The sequence below is a fragment of the Galeopterus variegatus genome, unplaced genomic scaffold (genome assembly GCF_000696425.1).
Source record: "Galeopterus variegatus unplaced genomic scaffold, G_variegatus-3.0.2 Scaffold762, whole genome shotgun sequence".
Taxonomy (NCBI): domain Eukaryota; kingdom Metazoa; phylum Chordata; class Mammalia; order Dermoptera; family Cynocephalidae; genus Galeopterus; species Galeopterus variegatus.
This window is the reverse complement of record NW_007726873.1, coordinates 51879-71991: the sequence shown is the minus strand read 5'-3', so window position 1 is coordinate 71991 and position 20113 is coordinate 51879. Positions and strand designations below refer to the sequence as shown.

Sequence of the window (20113 nt, the reverse complement as noted above, 5' to 3'; positions counted from 1 at the left end):
CATGCTTTGTACTTAATTTCATTTTTCGTTTTTGTATATAAATCATGGGAAACCAAGGCTGTAACCATGTGCCTTGTGTCCCTTTTATCAGTATATGAGAGTTTAAATATTATTTTTCACTGTACCTTAAATTTTGTAATTATAAAAGTATTATTTAGGTAAATGCTTGTGATAAGAGTTTAAACAATATAAAGGTATACAGAGTTAAAAGCAGTAACACTTCTTCATACTTTTAATATTCCTACTTCTTCACAGAGATCTTCATGATAAGGAGCTTGATTTGCACATTTTCATTCTTTTTAATACATTTTTATTCAGATATAGATCTAATTTTTAAAAAACATAACTGGGAAATAATGTATGGCTGTGCAGTGACTTTTTTTTCATTTAACACTATATCCTGTAGAGCCACGTTGATTTGCCTCCTTTTTAACTGCTATATTCATTCTCTGTATATACGTCTTGGTAAAATAGAAAAATCTAGTGCACATAAGCAACAAGGTATTTTGTGTCATCAAGGGATAGCTGAGACATATTCATGCCTGACAGATTGGGATAGTTAGCACAGAATCTTACCATTGACTTGTGTGATAAGTCCTATTCTGTATTTAAAACGTTTATTTCTTTCCAGGTAAAAAACATTTCTTCCAATTGCCTGGCACATTGTTGACACTCAGTAAATTCGTCAAATAAATGAATGAATTTGTAAAATAGATGAATGATTAAAAACTTGTGAAAGTTAACTTCTAGATTAGAGAATACAGAGTTCTGATAATCAATACAAAGTTTCTAGCTATGATGATTCTATAAGAGGTCTCAGGGTATTTGTTATTGAGTTAATTAACTATTCCATTTTCTTCTGTTAAAGATTTTTTGATGGTAGCTGTCAGATTTAATAGTATTTTTTTCTGTTGTTTGTTAGTAACTTTACATTGCCTCATTCCATTAGCATTATCTTTGAAAACTTTATTTGCTTATCATAAGATTAATTCTTTTTTCCCCCAGCATCCAGTGTTGGATGAACCAATAGCAGAGGCTGTCTGTATTATAGCTGACATGGATAAATGGACTGTCCAAGTAGCCAGTAGCCAGAGACGAGTGACAGATAATAAATTGGGAAAGGAAGTATTGGTTTCCAGTCTTGTTTCCAACCTGCTTCATTCCACTCTTCAGCTTTATAAGCACAACTTGTCTCCGAATTTTGTAAGTATATGTAAAAAAAAAATTTTTTTTTTTTTGGCTGCTGGCTGGGGTGGGGATCTGAACCCTTGACCCGTCTCCGAATTTTGTAAGTATATGTAAAAAAAAAATTTTTTTTTTTTGGCTGCTGGCTGGTGTGGGGATCTGAACCCTTGACCCTGGTGTTAGTTATAGTACTGTGCTCTAACCAACTGAGCTAACCAGCTAGCCCCAGAAATGTAAAGTTTGAATTACTTTGAGGACTCCCATAGGTGACTAAATTCTACTTAGTATTGTGCCTATATTAAATACTGCTGCCAGCTTCATCATTATTTTTCTGAAAAGAGGTGTTATGGACTGGATGTTTGTGTCCCCTGAAAATTCATATGTTGAAGCCCTAACCCTCAATGTGACAATATTTGGATATGGGGCCTTTGGGAGGTAATTAAGATTAGATTGGGTTTTGAGGGTGGACCCTTATGATGGGATTAGTGGCTTAATAAGATTGAGGAAGAGAGAGAGAGATTGTTCTCTCTCTGCTGTGTGAGAACACAAGAAGGCAGCCATCTATTAGCCAGGAAGAGAGCCCTCAGCAGAACCCCACCATGTGTGCACCCTAATTTTGGACTTCTAGCCTCCAGAACTGTAAGAAAATAAATCTCCATTGTTTAAGCCCCCCAGTCTGTAGCACTTTGTCATGGCATCCTGAGCTGAGACAGTAGGGGATATGTACATGTCTGTATATTCTGATTTTAGCAGCCAGAATTTTTGATCATGTGCGATATGGTCATGCAACATCCCCAAGCTTTGTATAGAATGCAAGTGCATTCTGGACGCTGATTGTCAAGTCAAGACTTTGAATGATTCCTCTTCGTACTACTGATAATTTCTTACTAAAGATGCCATTTCCAACTTTCAAGGTTCTTTCTTTCTCATGTTAGAAGAACTATAATATAACATAGTTAAAAAGCTGTGTACATCAACATGATAAAGTTCATCTATGACAGACCCATAGTTAACATCTTACTCAAGGGTGAAAGACTGAAGGCTTTTCCCCTAAGATCAGAAACACGACAAGGATATCCACTTTGACCACTTCCATTCAACATAGTATTGGAAGTCCTAGCCAGAGAAACTAGGCAAGAAAAAGAAGCAAAAGATTTCAGAATTAGAAAGGAAGAAGTAAAATTATCTCTGTGTGCAGATGACATGATTTTATATGTAGAAAATGTAAAGATTCCACAAAGAAACTGGTAGACCAAATAAAGCAAATTTGCAGGATATGCAGCATGCAAAAATAAGTTGCATTCTTATACACTAGCAATGAACAATCTCAAAAGGAAATTAAGAAAACAGTTCTTAAAATAACATCAAGAATAAATTATATACAAATAAATTTAAACAAAGAGGCAAAAGTCTTGTACACTGAAAACTACAGAACATTGCTGAAAGAAATTAAAGAAAGGTATAAAATAAATGAAAGCACATCCATGTTCATGGATTAGAAGAGTTAATATTGTTAAGATCCCAAAGCAAGCTACAGATTCAATGTAATCCCTATCAAAATCCCATTGACATTTTTCTGCAGAAATTGGAAAACCTATCTTAAAATTCATTTGGAATTTCAAGGGATCCCTAAAGAGCCAAAACAATCTTGAAAAAGAACAAAGTTTGGGGACAATTCCCAATTTCAAAACTTACGACAAAGCTACAAAAATTAAAATGTTGTGGTACTAGCATAAGGACAGGCATATAGACTACTGGAATGGAATGGTGAGCTGTAAAATAAACCCTCACATATAAGGTTAATTGATTTTTGACAAGGGTGCCAAGACCATTCGATAGGGAAAGGAGTCTTTTCAACAGAAGATGCTAGGAAAACTGAATGTCACATGCCAAAGAATGCCAAAAAATGAAGTTGAGTCCTTTATGCCTTATACAAAAATGAACTCAAAATGGATTAAAGACCTAAACTTAACTAAAACTATAAAACTTTTATAAGAAAACAGGAGATAATCTTCATGACTGGATATGGCAGTGATTTCTTGAATTTTGACACCAAAGCATTGGTAACAATAGTAAAAATAGAAAAATTCAACATCATTAAATAAAAACTTTTATCAGCTATCAACAGAGTAAAAAGATAACCCACAGAATGGGAGAAAATATTTGCAAATCATGTATCTGAAAAGGGATTGATATCCAGAGTATATAAAGCACTCCTACAGCTCAACAACAAAAAGGCAAATAAATTAAAAAATGGGCAAAGGACTTGAATAGGCATTTCACCAAAGAAAAATATACAAATGGCTAGTAAGCACCTGAAAATATTTCAACATCATTAGTCATTAGGGAAATGCAAATAAAACCACCATGAGATGCTGCTTCACAGCCATAATGATGACTATGGTCAGAAAACCATTAACAAATACTAAGTATTGGCCAGTGGGGAGAAATTGGAACCCTTGTGCATTGCTGGTGGGAATGTAAAATGGTGCAGGTGCTGTGGAAGATAGTTTACAGTTCCTCAAAAAGTTTAACATAGTATTACCATATAATCTAGCAATTCCACTTCTACATTATGCACAAAAGAATGGAAAGCAGGGACTTAAACAGATAATAGTATCCTAATGTTCATAGCAGCATTATTCACAATAGCCAAAAGTTAGAAATAACCTAAGTGTCAATCAGCAAATGAATGGATAAACAAAATGAGGCATAATACACACAATGCAGTATTTATTCAGCCATAAAAAGAAATGAAATTCTGATACATGCTACAATATGGATGGACTTCACAAACATTATGCTAAGTGAAATAAGCCAGACACAGAAAGACAAATATTGTATGAGTCCACTAATATGAGATACCTCAAATATGTAAATTGATAAAGACAGAAAGTAGAATAGTGGGCTGGGGAGAAAGAGGGAATGAGGAGTTATTGTTTAATGGATACAGAGTTTCTGTTTGGGATGATGAAAAAATTCTGGAAGTGGATAGTGGTGATGGTTGTACAACATTGTGAATACACTTAATGCCAATGAATTATATAATTTAAAATGGTTAATATGGTAAATGGTAATAATATTTTATATATCCATATATTCTGTAGGAATATTCTGAAGGAAAAATTCCAATTTTTCCTTCACTGAAGTCCATTTGGTTGTGTTTTTCCAATAATAAAATGGGTTTTATTAGGAGGTTTTAATAGCTGATTTTCATTGGAAAGTATTTAGTATTTTAAAACTTGAAACTCATATTTTTTCCTCAAACATATATAGCATCAAGTCACATGAAAAAAATTACCTATTTTAGTAAATTGAGCAAATTAATTGACAATAAACCAAATGTATTTGTTTTAATTTGTAATGTTCCAGTTTGGAAACATCTCTCTTATAGTAAGGACTACAGAGCATTCTCTGTGGAATATGGCAAGCTGGTTTTTACTCTCCACAAGTGAATACAGCCTTTCCAATGCAAAAATATATATATCAATTTATAAAAATGTTACATTTATCAAATTTGAAATGAAAACATATTTTTAAACATTTTGGAAATGGATAGTGGTGATCGTTGCATAACATTTTGAATGTAATGAATGTCACTGAATTGTACACTTAAAAATGGCTATAAATAATGAATATGCTAATAATAATTAAAATAAATTTTAGAAACCGGTTATAATGGTAAATTTTATGTTATGCATATTTTATTGCAATTATTAAAAAAGCACTACAGAAGCTAATCTTTGATATGGGCTAGAAAGTTTTACACTCCTTTTTAGCTAAAGCTATATACTTTAAAAATGTGCTCCAAATTTTAGTCCATGTTGGAATAACTGAATAGAATAGTCAAAAACATGATGCTTTGGAATTTGCCATCACTTGGAGTTGGAAACTATTTTCTGACCTGGTTCTTGCTTCCTTCGTAACTGCAGTGTGTAATGCATCTTGAAGACCGGTTGCAGGAGCTTTACTTCAAAAGCAAGATGCTGTCTGAATACCTGAGGGGGCAGATGCGTGTTCATGTCAAGGAGCTGGGAGTGGTTCTGGGGTATGTTCATGGTTTCTTTTCTGGTTCTGCTTTCTCATTGCTCTGTCTTTAGGCAAGGAGTATTCTTCAGAATTGCCCTTCCTTTTAAGTGTCTTTTGTTAGAAGCTGAACACTGTTATTTAGGTTGCTTTATACCATGTAAAAGCAGATTCTCTGTCATCCACTGATCTGAAAGGCATTGTTCCTTGTGCTATTACGTAGAGTATGTTGAGAATATAATCGGAATGAACAAAAATTTAAATCTTTGTCTTAGAAAAAATGTGTTCTTTCTTTATTGAATATGTTGTAGACTCATTATTCCAAGCATCTTCTCTGCCTTCCAAATGAGCAGATTGAACAGCCTCTATAGATAGTAGTACATTATCTCCATTTTATCTTTCCTTCCCCATTATCTATATATTATGTTTGCCTCCTCTAGTTATTCCTTAGAAGCAAACACTTACCTAAAATGCTAACTGAAGAGGGAACAGGGAATTGGTAGGGGGCATAGGATAGTCCTATTTCATTATGTTCTGTGGTCACTTTTCCTACGTTCTGTGGCCACTTTTTGTGTGTGTGGATGTGTAAAATGATTCACAGGTCTTTTTTTTAAAGGCTAGTTGAAGAAATTAAAACAAGTAAAACTTTTATCTAATTCAGCTTTTATGAAGGGAAAAGGAGCCAACATCACTGAGAACCTACTGTATGTCAGAAACCAAATTAAATTCATTTATTAGTGTTACTCCTTCTTTTTTTATTTTATTTTATTTTTTTCCATAGCCCCAGTGTGGGAAACCCCTTAATTCTTATAGTTATCCTGCAGTGTGTAGGCAGTATCATCCAGATTGGAAAAAGATGATTCTAGAACTGAGTAGGGATTTGAATGAGTTCATATCTTTCTGACTCCAGATCCTATTTATATACCATGATACTGCATTGAGGCTTTTGATTTGAGCAGTACAGAGAGAATGGTTCTCCAGTATTTGGGAAATCAGTAATAGGATATAATCTTGTTTTTCTGGGGAGTGAAGCGAGAGAGAGAGAGAGAGAGACAGAATGAGTGTGTGTTTGTGTTGAATGCCTTTATTTAAAAAAAAATTTAAACTAGTTTTTAAAATAATGTGCATATAACCAAAGTTCACCATGCATTTTGGCATAAAATGAAAAGTAAGTTGTCATAACTTTACATCAGCTTCCAACTATTAATAGATTGTTTATTCTTATAAAATTTTTAAATGTATAATATAAAAATATAAATCAATTTATACTCTATATGTCATTGTGCAGCTTCCCTTGAATGTTTGTTCATGTAAGAACATACTGATCTATTTTATTCTTTTTAGTGGCTGTACAGCATTCCACTATATTTTGGAATTTAGATTATTTTAAGTTTTTCGCTAATGCAGGAATGAATATAAATCTTTGACATTTGTAGGATAAATTCCTTGAAGTAGAATTTTTGGTTATAGGACATGTATGTTAATTTTTTTGTAAACTTTTATAGATAATACTGAATGCTATCCAAAAATTACCAGTATAAATTCCCACAAACAGCAAGAAGCACACTTTTCTCACTATTGGCTATTAACCAACTTTTTAATCTTTGCCAAGCTACTGGCTGAAAAATGGCATCTAATTTTATTCAAATTTTTCTACTCTGAGTGAGTCTGAGTAAATTTTTTTATGTTTATTGGCCATTTTTATTTTTCTATAAATTATTTATGGTAGGATGTATTTTTAAGAAGTTTCAACATTTCTTCCAGTATGTTTTTGCTGTTGTTGTTATTGTTGTTTTTTGTTTTTTACAGTGCATCATGTTACAGAAACATTCTTATCCAAAACAATCTGGGTGTACACTATTATTCTATTATTATACTAGATTGTGTTTTTTAAACATTGTGCCTTGACCAAATAGGTGTATGGCCAATCAGCAGGTCAGTGAGATGCTATCCTGTATCAGTGACTTTGTTACCTTTGAGTTTCAGAGGCTTGCTTCTTTAAAAATCTGTGGTTATCAGTTTTACTTACTAAGAACTTGACTTTCATTATCTTCAACTCTCTTACCCCTTTTCTTTTGGCCACAGTGGCCTAGGTCCTTAACTGCTAAGGTGTAGTGACGTTACTGGTAGAGGCCATTGCCTGTAGGATTCATGTCCAGGGTACAGAAAGCCTTAACTGAGATTATTATTTTTCTTTTATTCCAGGATTGAATCCAGCGATCTTCCTCTACTGGCTGCTGTAGCAAGCACTCACTCTCCTTATGTTGCTCAAATACTACTTTAACATGCCTAAAGGTTGTTACAAATTAACTTTGGTGAAAAGTTTAGTAGAAACCAAGGAAGCAGATACAACATACACTTATGGAATTGTGTATGTTTTTTTCCCTGTTAGATTTCTATCTGAATGAGTCAGTCACTGTTATATCCTGAATTAATTGCATTACCTATTCTGTCTGCGATGGATGGCTTTTTCTTTTTGACTGGACTTTTGGGTAGTGGTATATTTTTAATCATGTGAAACTAAAGCTGCATACAAAATTTGGGGTGAGGGAAACATTTGAAAAAGCCAAATCGTAACTTAGAAATTTCTACAAAATGAATAATATCAAGGAATTTCATGTGATCACTATGATGTTGTCACACTCATAAATAGCAACAGATGTCTCATGATTAAATGGCCAGGAAATAGTCATTTCATTTGTTTTTAATTTTTTATTTCTACGGTACAGAGAGACCTATATAACCTTGATTATTTGTTATTTTGTTTTGCAATTCAAAACAGCTAATTTCTGGTTATTTCTCAAAGTATGAGGGGACTTCAAAAAGTTCATAGAAAAATGGAATTGAAAGATAATACAAATTTCTCCATGAACTTTTTGAAATCCCCTTGTATTTTAAACAGTCTGTTCATTGTAACAGACTCAAAATAATGAGTAAATGTGTGTTGTTAACCACCCAAGTGTACATATGTATCTATTTTTTAAAAAAGCAGAAGTAGGAATACAAGATTGGTAAACATACCTTTTTAAAAAATATTTTCAACTAGTATTAATTGTATGTAATGTCAAAATGTTACTTTCTAGTGATTTTTCTGTTTCACGCACTCTAAAATACAAGTAAAGTCAATCTTTTTTTAAGGCTGAGGAATATAGATTCCCCAATTAAGAATACTACTTTATACCATTTGTTTATAAGTATGAGCTAATTCTTATAAATATTAATATTTACCTATTCACTAATTTAATAAATGAAAAATAGGACGCACTCTAAAATACAAGTAAAGTCAATCTTTTTTTAAGGCTGAGGAATGTAGATTCCCCAAATAAGAATACTACTTTATACCATTTGTTTATAAGTACGAGCTAATTCTTATAAATATTAATATTTACCTATTCACTAATTTAATAAATGAAAAATAGGATTGAAAATTGCACCAAAGCATTGGAAAAAATAATACTATTTTCTTTAAAAGTGCTCAGGTAGCCGAGGCCCTTGCTTTTGGAATCAGCTTTTCTTAAAACCCATAGGAGCCAAATATTTGTTTCTGTGCTTAATAATATTCAATTTACACTAATAGAACTCAAAAATCTTAAAATTGTTCTTTTCTCTAAGAGCCCTTCCCTTCCAAAAGCTGATTTTTTTTCAAAGATTTCCACTTTTTAATTGTTGTTGTCTTTGTATATACTGTAGAGTGTTGCTTGTAAGAAAGGCTAATATGGAACCAAACTCTTGTAAGTAATGTAAATAGAAAGATGGGTAGATAAAGTTTTCAATATGCTCTACTACCTCAGTTTACTTGAATACTACATTACAGTTTATTCTTTGCTTATCTGATGTAAGATACTTTTACTGCTAGAAGTAAAATTGGTCCTGCTTTCATTGACTGTTTTCATCATAATTAATTGATTAACTAAAAAAAGAAAACCACTTGCTTATTCAGTTATTAATACATTTGCTATATAACACATCTATTCTTGCTGATTAAATTTTTAATTATTAATAGAAATTGTCTGTGGTTTGTTTAGTCTCTGAGCTTGAATTTATAGTGTTGGGTCACATTTTGCCTTGCTCTTTGTGTATTCAAGAGATCTCCAACTAGACAAAGAGAAAATGGATGTTTTAATGGCTTATAAACCTGAAATTGGTGTGCCTACAATCAGTTTGACCTGTGCTTTCTTAGCGAGTCTCAGTTAGTACCTGATTTTCCCATGGATGACTTGCTGCCGAAGATTGTTTATGGGTATATTTTCGTTGGCTTAATTTTCTTACTCCATTCATTAACAGAATTCTTCTGTTGTCTAGTTTTGTAATTCTATGAGTCAATCTCCTTGGCAGAATTCAGAATATAGAAAAGTTCAGATGTGGGTCATTGTACATTACTTTTTGATAGTAGCTCAGAATCATATGTAGCAGGTAATTAATGTCTGTCTCTGGTGTTTTCTTAATCATCAGACTATTCTCAGTCCTATTGGAAATGTCTAATAAATTACCATTTAGGAATTCTAGTCTCAATAAGGGGTTGGCTTATACTTCTGTTATTCTTAGAACTAAGCTTTGCTGGGGTAGAAAAGGTGTATAGTTTCTTAAAGAATCATTAATCCTTATAGGATTCCTGAGTTTTATTATTTTTAACCCTTTTGTAATTTCTGTTAGCTTCATCATAGTCATTCTTTCCTTACACAAAGCCCAACAAATGAGCTTTAAAGTATGAACTTTAAAAGTATAAAGTATACTTTTAAAGTATAAGTGAACTTATTTAAAGTATGGTCATTATGATGAATGGGAAGAGAACTTTATACTTTTAAAGTATAAGTGAACTTATTTAAAGTATGGTCATTATGATGAATGGGAAGAGAGTTATGGCCTGTTTGAAATAATGTTTTCAACTTCTTATGGTACAGACAGATATGTGATACATATCAAAAAACCCTGTTTGTTGCAACAGGAAATGAAAAAGGGATCTTTTACATTATAGAATTAAAACTAATTTTTCCTTGTATATAAACTAATCGGTTTGATTTAAAGTACTCCTGGCTTTTATTAATAAGTCTTAATTTTGAGTTTGAAAATATTAAGTGCAGTAAACATACTAGCACAGTTTTCATTTTGTTGCAGTTGGCGTACACTGGGGATGATCAGTAAAAAAAAAAACCAAACAGATTTTACATAATGCCTACTCTTGATAGATGTCTTATGAGAATGTTCTGCTTTCTCTAAGTTATTTAGCTGGTGGATATGTAAAATGTACATAATTGTTCCTTGTTCTGTATACATTTCTCAAATGTACACCTGTATTATAATAACCTCCCAGTTCAAGGGGAAACTTGTGCAATAAATACACATGTCAATTTGATGGATGGTGTTAGTCTTTCTTTCCTATATTAATAAGGTATATGGAACATTACGGACTCTGGTGTCAGACCATCTGGATTCTTGTCTCAAGTTTGACACTTCTAGGCATGTGACCTTTACATATTCGTAGCTTAGTAAAAACTAGTTCATGAGGTGGTTGTGAGAATCAAGTGAAATAAAGAATTTAGCTCAATGCTGAAATACTGCAAATGCTTAATAAATTTTTGGCTGCTACTCTTACCAGGTAATCTGTCAAACCTTACCACTGTGGTCCGTGCCTATTGTTTGGGGAATTTTTAACATATGTTCTTATGAATAAAAACATAGTAACAAAAATATACTGGTATATTCTTACACCTGACCTAATCCTCACAATGACAAATTGAAAATTTCTTTAAATGCTTTTATGAAAGCAAACTGAACCCAATCAACTAAAACCTAGAAGCTATGTAAAGCTGTTAAGAACGTTGTATCCAATACAAATTATTATAGACCTTACAGTTAAACAAAAAATTGGCCAATTGGTTTGGGTTCTAATCCTGGTTTGTTCATAGATTTGCATGTGACTCTGAGCAAATCTGTTCTGTTCATCTGTATTGTAGGGAACTCAGGTCTTCCAGCAATCTTTAGTGCCTGCTCTGCAGCACTGCTTCAACTCTGAGTAGACTTGTTGGCAATCTACCTTCCTCAGGGTAGGTTGATTTGGGCAGAGTTATGCCTGGAGGCAGGACTAGACCGGGGACTTTTAGGAGTACCTGTTTTCATATATTACACCTGACACAACATTTAAGTAAAGAGAATAAGTGCGCTGTTTTAAAGCAGACAAGGAAGTATCAAGTATTTAGGAAGCAATCATCAGATATTTTAGAGGTTTATAATTGGTACCTGTGTTTCTATGTACTGTTCCTACATATATAATTAGAGAAATCTTGCAACATTTCTAGGAAGCATGGAGGAGTGATTTTGCTAATGAGAAACTGAGGTACAGAGAATGTAATGTGATTATCTGAAGTCACACAGTCTTTCCTGTATGATCCATCTTCTCTTTCAGACCACAGTGGTTTCCCAACTAATATGTGGTGACAGATGTAAAGATATCCGGAATTTCTTCATTGGACTTTGCCAATGTGGAAGGTAGGGGCAGGGTTGCAAGTGAGAAAAACCTGAGCTGAAGGGCAATGGGGGCTGGGAAATTGTAACTCAGTGGGAAGGGCTTAGGTATGTAGAAGAGGGAGAAATAGTGGGGGTGTAGTCTTTTTTATATTTGCTCAGTGCAGACTGTGGGCTTGGCCATGCTTGCTCTAGATTTAAGATTGAGACTTCCCTAAAAAATAAAAAAAAATAAAAATACAAGCAGTCAAAAGAGATTTTTAAAGAATATGCGAAATTCCTAACTATTATTTGTCAAGAGAACTTTTGTGGGGCTTATGGTCTTAAAGCATGTGCTCAGATCAGAGTTCGCCCTCACCCCTAGGAACCAGGAGACGAGGTCCCCGTATCATCTTTCTTTAAAAGGGACTTTCCTTCTGGTGAACATATGAACCTAGACCGATCCCTTCATCAGATTGCAGGCAGCTCTGTCTGGGTTAGCACTGTCTGATTAGACCTTCAGAAGATAAACATGTATTTAGTATAAGGAGAAAATTAAGTTGAAGAGATTTGAGGTTCCTTCCTTTTCAAGTGACCATCTTAACAAGGATAGTCCAAAAACATGCCTTCATATTTACCTCAGTGCTCAAATTCAGATTATTGATAGACAGCTTTTTTTTCCTAAATTGCATTAAGGGGGAGGAACAAAACTTGATGAAATGTTGTGTAAATACAAGGAAGGTATTGTTATTATCTCTAGAAATTTGTGGTACTACTCTTGTGGGACACATTTGGTACAGCATTCACAACTGAATATTCTTCACAGCTGGAGTTAAAATGGGTGAGCCTAGTCCAGACCTGAGTTTAGAGTGGTTCTCAAACCTGATTGCATATTAGAAACACCTGGGTGGCTTTAGAAAACTATGAATTCCTACACCCCACCCCGAGATTTGATTCAATGGGGAAAAACTGACCTCGATTTGGCACAGAAAATGCTCTTATTTTTTCCACTAGTAGTGACTCAATCTCCAGCATACTCCAAATCTTAATTCCTTACCTCATTCCGGCTGCTATTAAAACCAGAGCGCTTTACACCCACATTTTTGTTGGTTTGCAGTTATTCTGGGAAGATGGCCATATGATTGTCTGCTTCGTGAACATTCAGTTTTGTATATAATGCAACAGGTATCTAGCCAGATATTTTTCTTTGCCATTGGAGAGCAATCAAGTGCCTACCTTTCTACAGCAAAACCCTCTCTAAATTAGTCCTTAGTTTCATTTGTTCATTCAGCAAATATTTATTAAACAACTTGTTAGGTATTAGGTTTGGGTGCCAGGGGTATGCCAATAAATAACACAAACATACTTCTGTTCTTATGGAAATTACATATTTCCCTCTGGTGGAAAAGATAGACTGAAAAAAAATTACATATGTATAAATTTATTGTCAGGTGGTAGTAAGTATAAGGAAGAAAAATGAGGTAAGAAATTAAGCCAGTTTTCAAAAAGATATAACCATGTTTTTATTTTCCCACAATTTAATAAATTGCTTGGGGCTGGCCATTTAGCTCACTTGGGAGAGCATGGTGCTGGTAACAACAATGTCATAGGTTTATATCCCTGTACCAGTCCCCCCACTGCCAATTGCTTGCATTGGGACCATTATTTTTTCCTTTCAGATGTAAGTTTTTTTGTTTGTTTTCCTTTGGTGGCTGGCCTGTACAGGGAACTGAGCCCTTGACTTTGGTGTTACAAGGTGACACTGTAACCAACTGAACCAACCAGCCAGCTAGCCCGATCCTTTCAGATACATGTTAATGTTGAATCCTGTCCTGGAGGTTGCCTTTTCTCTGAAAATAGCTATTAAAGCTTTCACTGTCTCCTCACACTTTTTTTTAAGTATACAACAGCATAATACAAGATGGTAAAAGACAAGATAGATTTTTAAAATGTGCTGAAATTTAGAGGATAATCACCATGGATATTAATATACTGTTTTTACTGTTGCTATCTTACGTTAAAACCTGATAAAGTAAGTTATTTTTGTACACTTTATTTTCTTGTGAAATACTGTATACAGAAAAGTGAATAAATATACAGTCATGTAACCATCACCCTGGAGAGTTAGCTGGGGCTGCAGTTGGGATCTTAGGCTCCTGCGAGAGGCACTGGCGTACTCAGCAGCTCCTTAGCTTGAATGGATGATCCTGGGAGGGATCGCTGGGGCTGTGGCCAGGACCTCAGACTTCCAAGAGAGATGCTGAGGTGCTCTGCATCTCCTCAGCTGAAGTGGGTGACTCTGGGTGAGGTCGCTGGGGTCACGGGCAGTACCCTGTGCCCCCAAGAGATGGTGGAGTGCTCTAAAGCTCCTTAGCTGGAGTGGGTGGTCCTGTTGAGGTTGCTGGGGTCATGAGCGGGACCTTGCACCCCCAAGAGAGAGCTGGGGAGCTCTGCAGCTCCAAAGCAGGAATGAGTGGTTCTTGGATTCGCTGGAGCCAAAGCAGGCAGGCACTCAACTGAAGAGAATAGGGCAACTGCTGGTGGCAGAAGGCCCTGACTGGTTGCATTCCGGTGTCTCTAACAACAAGGTGGTAATGTGCAGCAGCAGCTGGGTCCCAGGGGATGGGGAGCTCAGCATGAATTCCCTTTCTGGAATAATGTGGTGGTTACACTCTGGTTTCTCTTCAGATCGTATAAATCTTTCGCCTTTTACTGGAATAATGTGGTGGTGTGAGCTACAAGTAGCTATCTACATCGCGCTCACAGACTGCATGTGCTGTGTGGTTCTCTTGTAGCTAGAATTGCAGGCGTCCATGGTGGGAGCGTAGAATGTTGGGGATTTGGGGGCTTACCTTTTCCCTACAGTAAGTCTCTCCTGGCTCTGAGCTGATCCCAGTTGGGCACTTTACTTGTCTTTTTATGCTGCCATACTGAGTTTCTAAGCCTCAGGGGGTCTAATTTACTGTTTTGCTGAATTTTGGTGTTTTCTCCTAGACACTCTATTCAATGTATGATTATCTGTTGTTTTGTACTTTGTGTCAGAGGGGAGATCTGGGTGACTCTAGTTAGCCACCTTGAACTGGAACCCCAACTTGACTTTTGTGAATATTATTTCTTTGCTTTCTCTTTATAGTTTTACCTCTGTATATGCATCTCTAACTGATATAGTTTAGTTTGCTTGTGTTTGCATGCTTTCTGTGTAATTATACTCTGTATTTTGTGTTTTGCTTTTTTTCCTCTCAGCATTATGTTGGAGATTCATCCGTGTATTCCACTGGATGAATATAACACAATTTACTCATTCTCTGATGGGTATTTAGGTTATTAATGGTTTGGGGCTACTACAAACAACGAACTTTTTTGTTCATCTTTTCTGTTGTACATTAGCATTCTTTAGGACATATATCAAAGAGAGTGTGCTTGCTGTTATGGGTCAACTTTGCTAGATACATTTTTTTTCTAAAGTGGTTTCCCAATTGAAACTTAACTGGCAGTTTGTGAGAGTTCCTCTTGCTGCATATCTTCACAAGTACTTAAATGTGTTTCTGTATAGTTATAAATGAAAAAAGTTGATATTAAAAAAAAAACCTATCCAATTCTTCAAACTCAAACTTGTTTTAGAGAAATCACTTCCCAGAGGTAAAGTAATAAAAATAATTAAGAGTGCTTGGACTGTGCAAGAAACATACTAAATGCTTAACATGAATTATCTCATGTAAACTTAAGAGAATTCTAAATTGGTAGATCCTTTACTATTCCCATTTTACAGATAAGGAAACTGGAGTTCAGAGACATTAAATAGTTTCACCAAATCACTTAACTAGAATTAAAGACACAAATTCAGGTCTGTTTGCCCCTAAAGTCTAAGTTCATGATGATCATGCTTTAGTTCCTTTTCTTTTTTTAAAAAAAATACCGATGTGATTCTGGAAATTGATCCTTGAAGAATGGAGATGACTTTTGTGATCTGGGGCTGGGAGAGACCTTTGAGAGGTTATGTTTATACACACACAAAACTGATGAGGAAAATGGGTTGTCTGCAAGGCCTTGTGATCTTTCCACAATTACTTTATAGAATGGCTAAGCCACAACTTCCCTGGTAAGGTTTTTGCCCTATATTTAAAAAAGAAATGTGGTAATAGTATGTTGTAAACTTCAAGTTTGGGCAAGCACAGCACCAACGGAAAACACGACCCTTGTTAACATGAGCCATCAGCCATCGTTACCAGGTCCCAGAAACGATAAATGTTGTAGCCTGAACTCTCCTTTCCCTTTTATTACTCTAAAATATCATTTCAATCTTTACTATGACATTAAAAAATTACTGTGAATCAGTCATTATTTGAAAGGTACGTCATAATCATAAATCATTTGAGTTTTTTAGTTCTTGTGAGAAACACTAAGGTACTTGTGGTCACAGCCATTAAGGAGCTTAAAATCCAGTGGAAAAGATAAGCCCACGGGGGCGCCAAAGTGAGGAACTGTGACTAGTGCGGCCCACCTGTGCACAAATGAGAAGGGTGTAAAGGACTTGTGCTAGAACTGTTGATTCTGGAATTCTGTCAGTGACCTTACTGTCGAAACAGCCTCTGCAGCTTTCTGACCGTTCCGAAGAGTGGTCTATTTTTCCTACAAGGGACCGCTAAGTAAGTGGAAATTGGCTTTATTCAGTCTGCTGGGAAACAGACGAGGATGTAAAAAGTACTGCGAAAGCGGTCACTCTTGAGTCCAAGTAATTCTAATCCCAGGTGCCTGAGGGAGGGTTGGGAGGAGGTTAGGCTGGCTGGCTGGCTTGCTGGCTGGCTGGCTTACTGCCTGCCTGCCTTGGGAATTGGTTTTGTGAACGCAGTCCAGGATTAGTTTTGCGAACCAGCGGTAACCGATTTGCCAGCAGGGACCGTGCTGCCCACCCTTGCTCAGTGCTGCGAAACTGCTGATCACAGGACGTCACTCTTGACCAGAACAAGCTCTTCTCTATGGACAGCTTTCATGAGACTTCGTTTTATTAAACGAGACGCACGGGGGGCCGGCCCCGTGGCTCACTCGGGAGAGTGCGGTGCTGATAACACCAAGGCCCCGGGTTCGGATCCCATATAGGGATGGCCGGTTAGCTCACTGGCTGAGCATGGTGCTGACAACACCAAGTCAAGGGTTGAGATCCCCTTACCGGTCATCTTTTAAAAAAAAAAAAAAAGAGAGAGAGACGCACGGAAGGGTGTGCGTGGACTTCCTTCTTTGCTGAATGGCGGCTTTGACTTCCACACGTTCTCCCAAAGAGGGGCGTCAGAGTTGCAGAGGGGGAGCTCGGACCGGGACTTGGCCACGCCCTGGAGTTGTGGATTTGAGCACGAACAGTTCCCTCCACCAAGAACGCCTTCCACATGGTTCTGTCCCAACATGCTATTTCTACTCAGGCCCTCATAGCAACTTTCCGGCTCCTCCACCGGAAGGCCGAAGCCAGAACTCTGGGGCGGATCCCGTGACGGGTTTAAGTGAGGTCTCGCGACGTGTCTCTAAACCTCACGGAGGAGGACTGGAAAAGGACTAACTGTACCGCCTCAGTTCTTACGTCACCGCGGAGTCACTCCCTTGGGCGCTCGTTAGCGTGCGCGCGCGCGCGCTGCGCATGCGCACTCGCCCCCCGCCCCCGCGCGGGCTACTCTTTGGCCATTCGCGCGTGGGCTGAGGCCCTGGGCGGGCGCTGCGAAGGGTAGTTTGCTTGAGGTGGGACCCAGTAATTGTGTGGAGTTCCCTGCCTGCTGAGGGCAGTTGTGCGCACTCTACCTAGGGTGAATGGGTTGTCGCGTGGGCTGTTAAGGGCAGACTGGGGAGCACGGGGGCCGCGGCCATGAACTCACCCGTGGACCCCGGCGCTAGGCAGGCGCTGAAGAAGAAGCCTCCTGAGCGGACCCCCGAGGTAAGGCCGGTCGACCCTGGGGCGCGTCCCGCAGTGCAACGGACGGTATCCTCCTGTAGGTCCGAAACCCGTGGCTCCTGTCCCCTTCCCCGAGCCTCGCACCTGCTGCCGGCTGTCTATTCTCTGCGTCCGCCCGCCCTGAAGCGGGCCCTAGTCGCGGGCGGGATGGCGACAGCCTTTCCTGCCGGTGATTCCGTCTTCCCCGCACACCTATCTGTCCTTGCCCGGGACTTCCTTCTATCTTAGTAGATAAGAAAGCACCATTTCTAAATCGTATTTTCTGAGTTGGGTAAAATGTGGGTGTCAGAGTGAGATTGCCAGTACATTAAGGTCGACTGTGAAAAACGGGGTAGAAATTGTAAGTGAACTGTAATAGCCATGTAATTAAGAGATAACTTCTCTTTAAAGGTCCCTGAAATTTTGTACAGTTGCCTAAAAGTTGAAAAAGTTTTCAAAGTAGGTTTAAAAGTTTGCATACAGTTATGTGATGAATTCTGTGGTAGACGATGCATGTATTTAAAGATCATCCTGTAGGTACTTTTTCAGACTGTCAGTGGGAAATTTTACAATATTTTGTGCTTGGATCCAAAACAGTTAAGGCATCAACTTAAAAGGTTTTCATTTGATCTGAAGGCTAGTTTTCAGGCACATAACTAAAACCTGTTAGTCTTGCATATTCCTATAGAGTGCTTAGATTTTTTTGGAAAGTTTTCCTTGATTTGGAGAAGTTTCTATAATAAGTGGTATATTCCCTAAAGCAAAAAACAAAAACCAGCAGCATTGTGAATAGTATATTGGATTGACTTATTTATGGTTGCAGTAAATAAAATGAAATGCTTTGGTTAATTTTTCCTAAGTCACTTTTGATTTTTTTAGATTTGTAGTGTTTTGCATAGTAAATCTCTAATTTGGGGCTGACCTTTTGGTTCATGACATTATTCAAGCCATAACTGGAGATGTGATAGGTCAAACTTTGTTATTGGAGGTCCTGATCATTGCATGGGAACGAGTCAAATTCCATCACTTTCTAGAGTCCTCTTTTTGAGACCTTGCATTTATAATTCCATGTGTCTTAATTTCCCTGTGATTCTTGAAGTCAGTTTGAGCTAACTGAAAGCGTTCACTTTAAATTCTCTCTCAGTTTTTATATCATTAGAAAATGTCATATAAAGCATACAGTGTACAATGTAGGTTTTACTTTTAAACATTCCTTATGCTAAATTCACATTTTAATAGGAAAATCCTACTTCTCTTTAATGGCAGAATTACCTAGTTTGAAATTACCTATTTTTGAGCCTCAGGAAATTTTCAAAACTGCCCGTAAAATTATGTTGGGCAGTGTGTGCTGTGTTAACTACTTTATCTTGTTTTACTGGAACAGCAGCATTGTTCAAGGGAATGCTAAACGAATGCCCACAGTACACAGAGGAGTTCTCACATATAGCAGCATAACATGTTACCTGCTTGACTCATTGTCATTGCTTCTGAAAGTGTAGAATTTGTTGGGGTACAAAAGTATCAATAAGAAAATGGTAACCTGAATCCTAGTGATGATTTATTTGTGACAAAAAAAATTTAATGAAATTCTCACAAGTTCATTTGTGTTTTCAGAAGATCCTTATTCTTTTAGTGAACTCCTAAAGGTCTGCTGTAAATATATTGATTCTATAAGTATTTATTGAGAGCCTACCAGTTCAAGGTACTACTCTGTGCACTAGGATGTATCACTGAACAATACAGGCCTGCCCTAGTGGTACTTAACATTCTAATGGAGTGAGGAGGGGAGAAGGCAGATAATAAACATAATAAGTAAGTTAATTTACATAATATGTTAGCTAGTAATTGCTATAAAAAAAAATGGAGAGGGATTGGTAGCAAGGGGCAAGGGCTGAGTTACAGTTTAAATAAGGTGGTCGGTGTTGTCCTGGTTGAAAAGATGACTTTTCATCAGACTTGATGCATGTGATGGAATTAGCTATGGAGATATATGGGGAAAGAGCTTTCCAAGCAGAGGGAACCAGTCATCTCAAAGGCCCTATGATGAGAGCATGTCTGGGTGCATTTTTGGGAACAGCAAGGAGTTCTGAATGACTGGAATGAACTAGTCAGAAAGGAAGTAATGGTGGCATAGGATAGGGCATATCATGTAGAACTTCCTAAATTATTGTAAATTTTTTTACTTTTATTTTGAGTGAAGGGGCGGGGGCACTGAAATGTTTTGAATCAGAGTGACATTCTGCTTAACTTTTTAAAGAGTCCCCTGGCTGCTGTGTTGAGAATAGACTATAGATAGAGAGCAAGGGTAGAAGCAGGAAGTTCGATGCTGTCACATTAAATCATGTAAGATGATAACTCAGACTAAAGTGAGAGTAATGGAGGTGGTGAGAAGTAGTCAAATTGTGAAAATACTCTGAAAAGTAAGCCAACAGGATTTGCTAATAGTTTAGATGTGGACTTTGAGGAAAAGAAAAAATCAAGCATGATTTTAAGGTGTTTGGCCTAAATAACTGGAGTGTTAGAATTATCAAAGGGAGTTTGAGTTGC

General features: G+C 36.8%; 1 protein-coding gene across 1 annotated transcript in view; it reads left to right on the top strand.

The window, feature by feature from the left end:
• The window catches only part of FNIP1 (folliculin interacting protein 1), a 53106-nt gene extending 44683 nt beyond the window's left edge, over positions 1 to 8423 (top strand). The window contains exons 13-15 of the mRNA XM_008572171.1: positions 1006 to 1203; positions 5118 to 5233; positions 7417 to 8423. Coding sequence (XP_008570393.1) covers positions 1006 to 1203; positions 5118 to 5233; positions 7417 to 7495 — 393 coding nt within the window. The 3' untranslated portion in view covers positions 7496 to 8423. The remainder of the gene's footprint in view (positions 1 to 1005; positions 1204 to 5117; positions 5234 to 7416) is intronic.
• The last annotated feature ends 11690 nt before the right edge of the window (positions 8424 to 20113 follow it).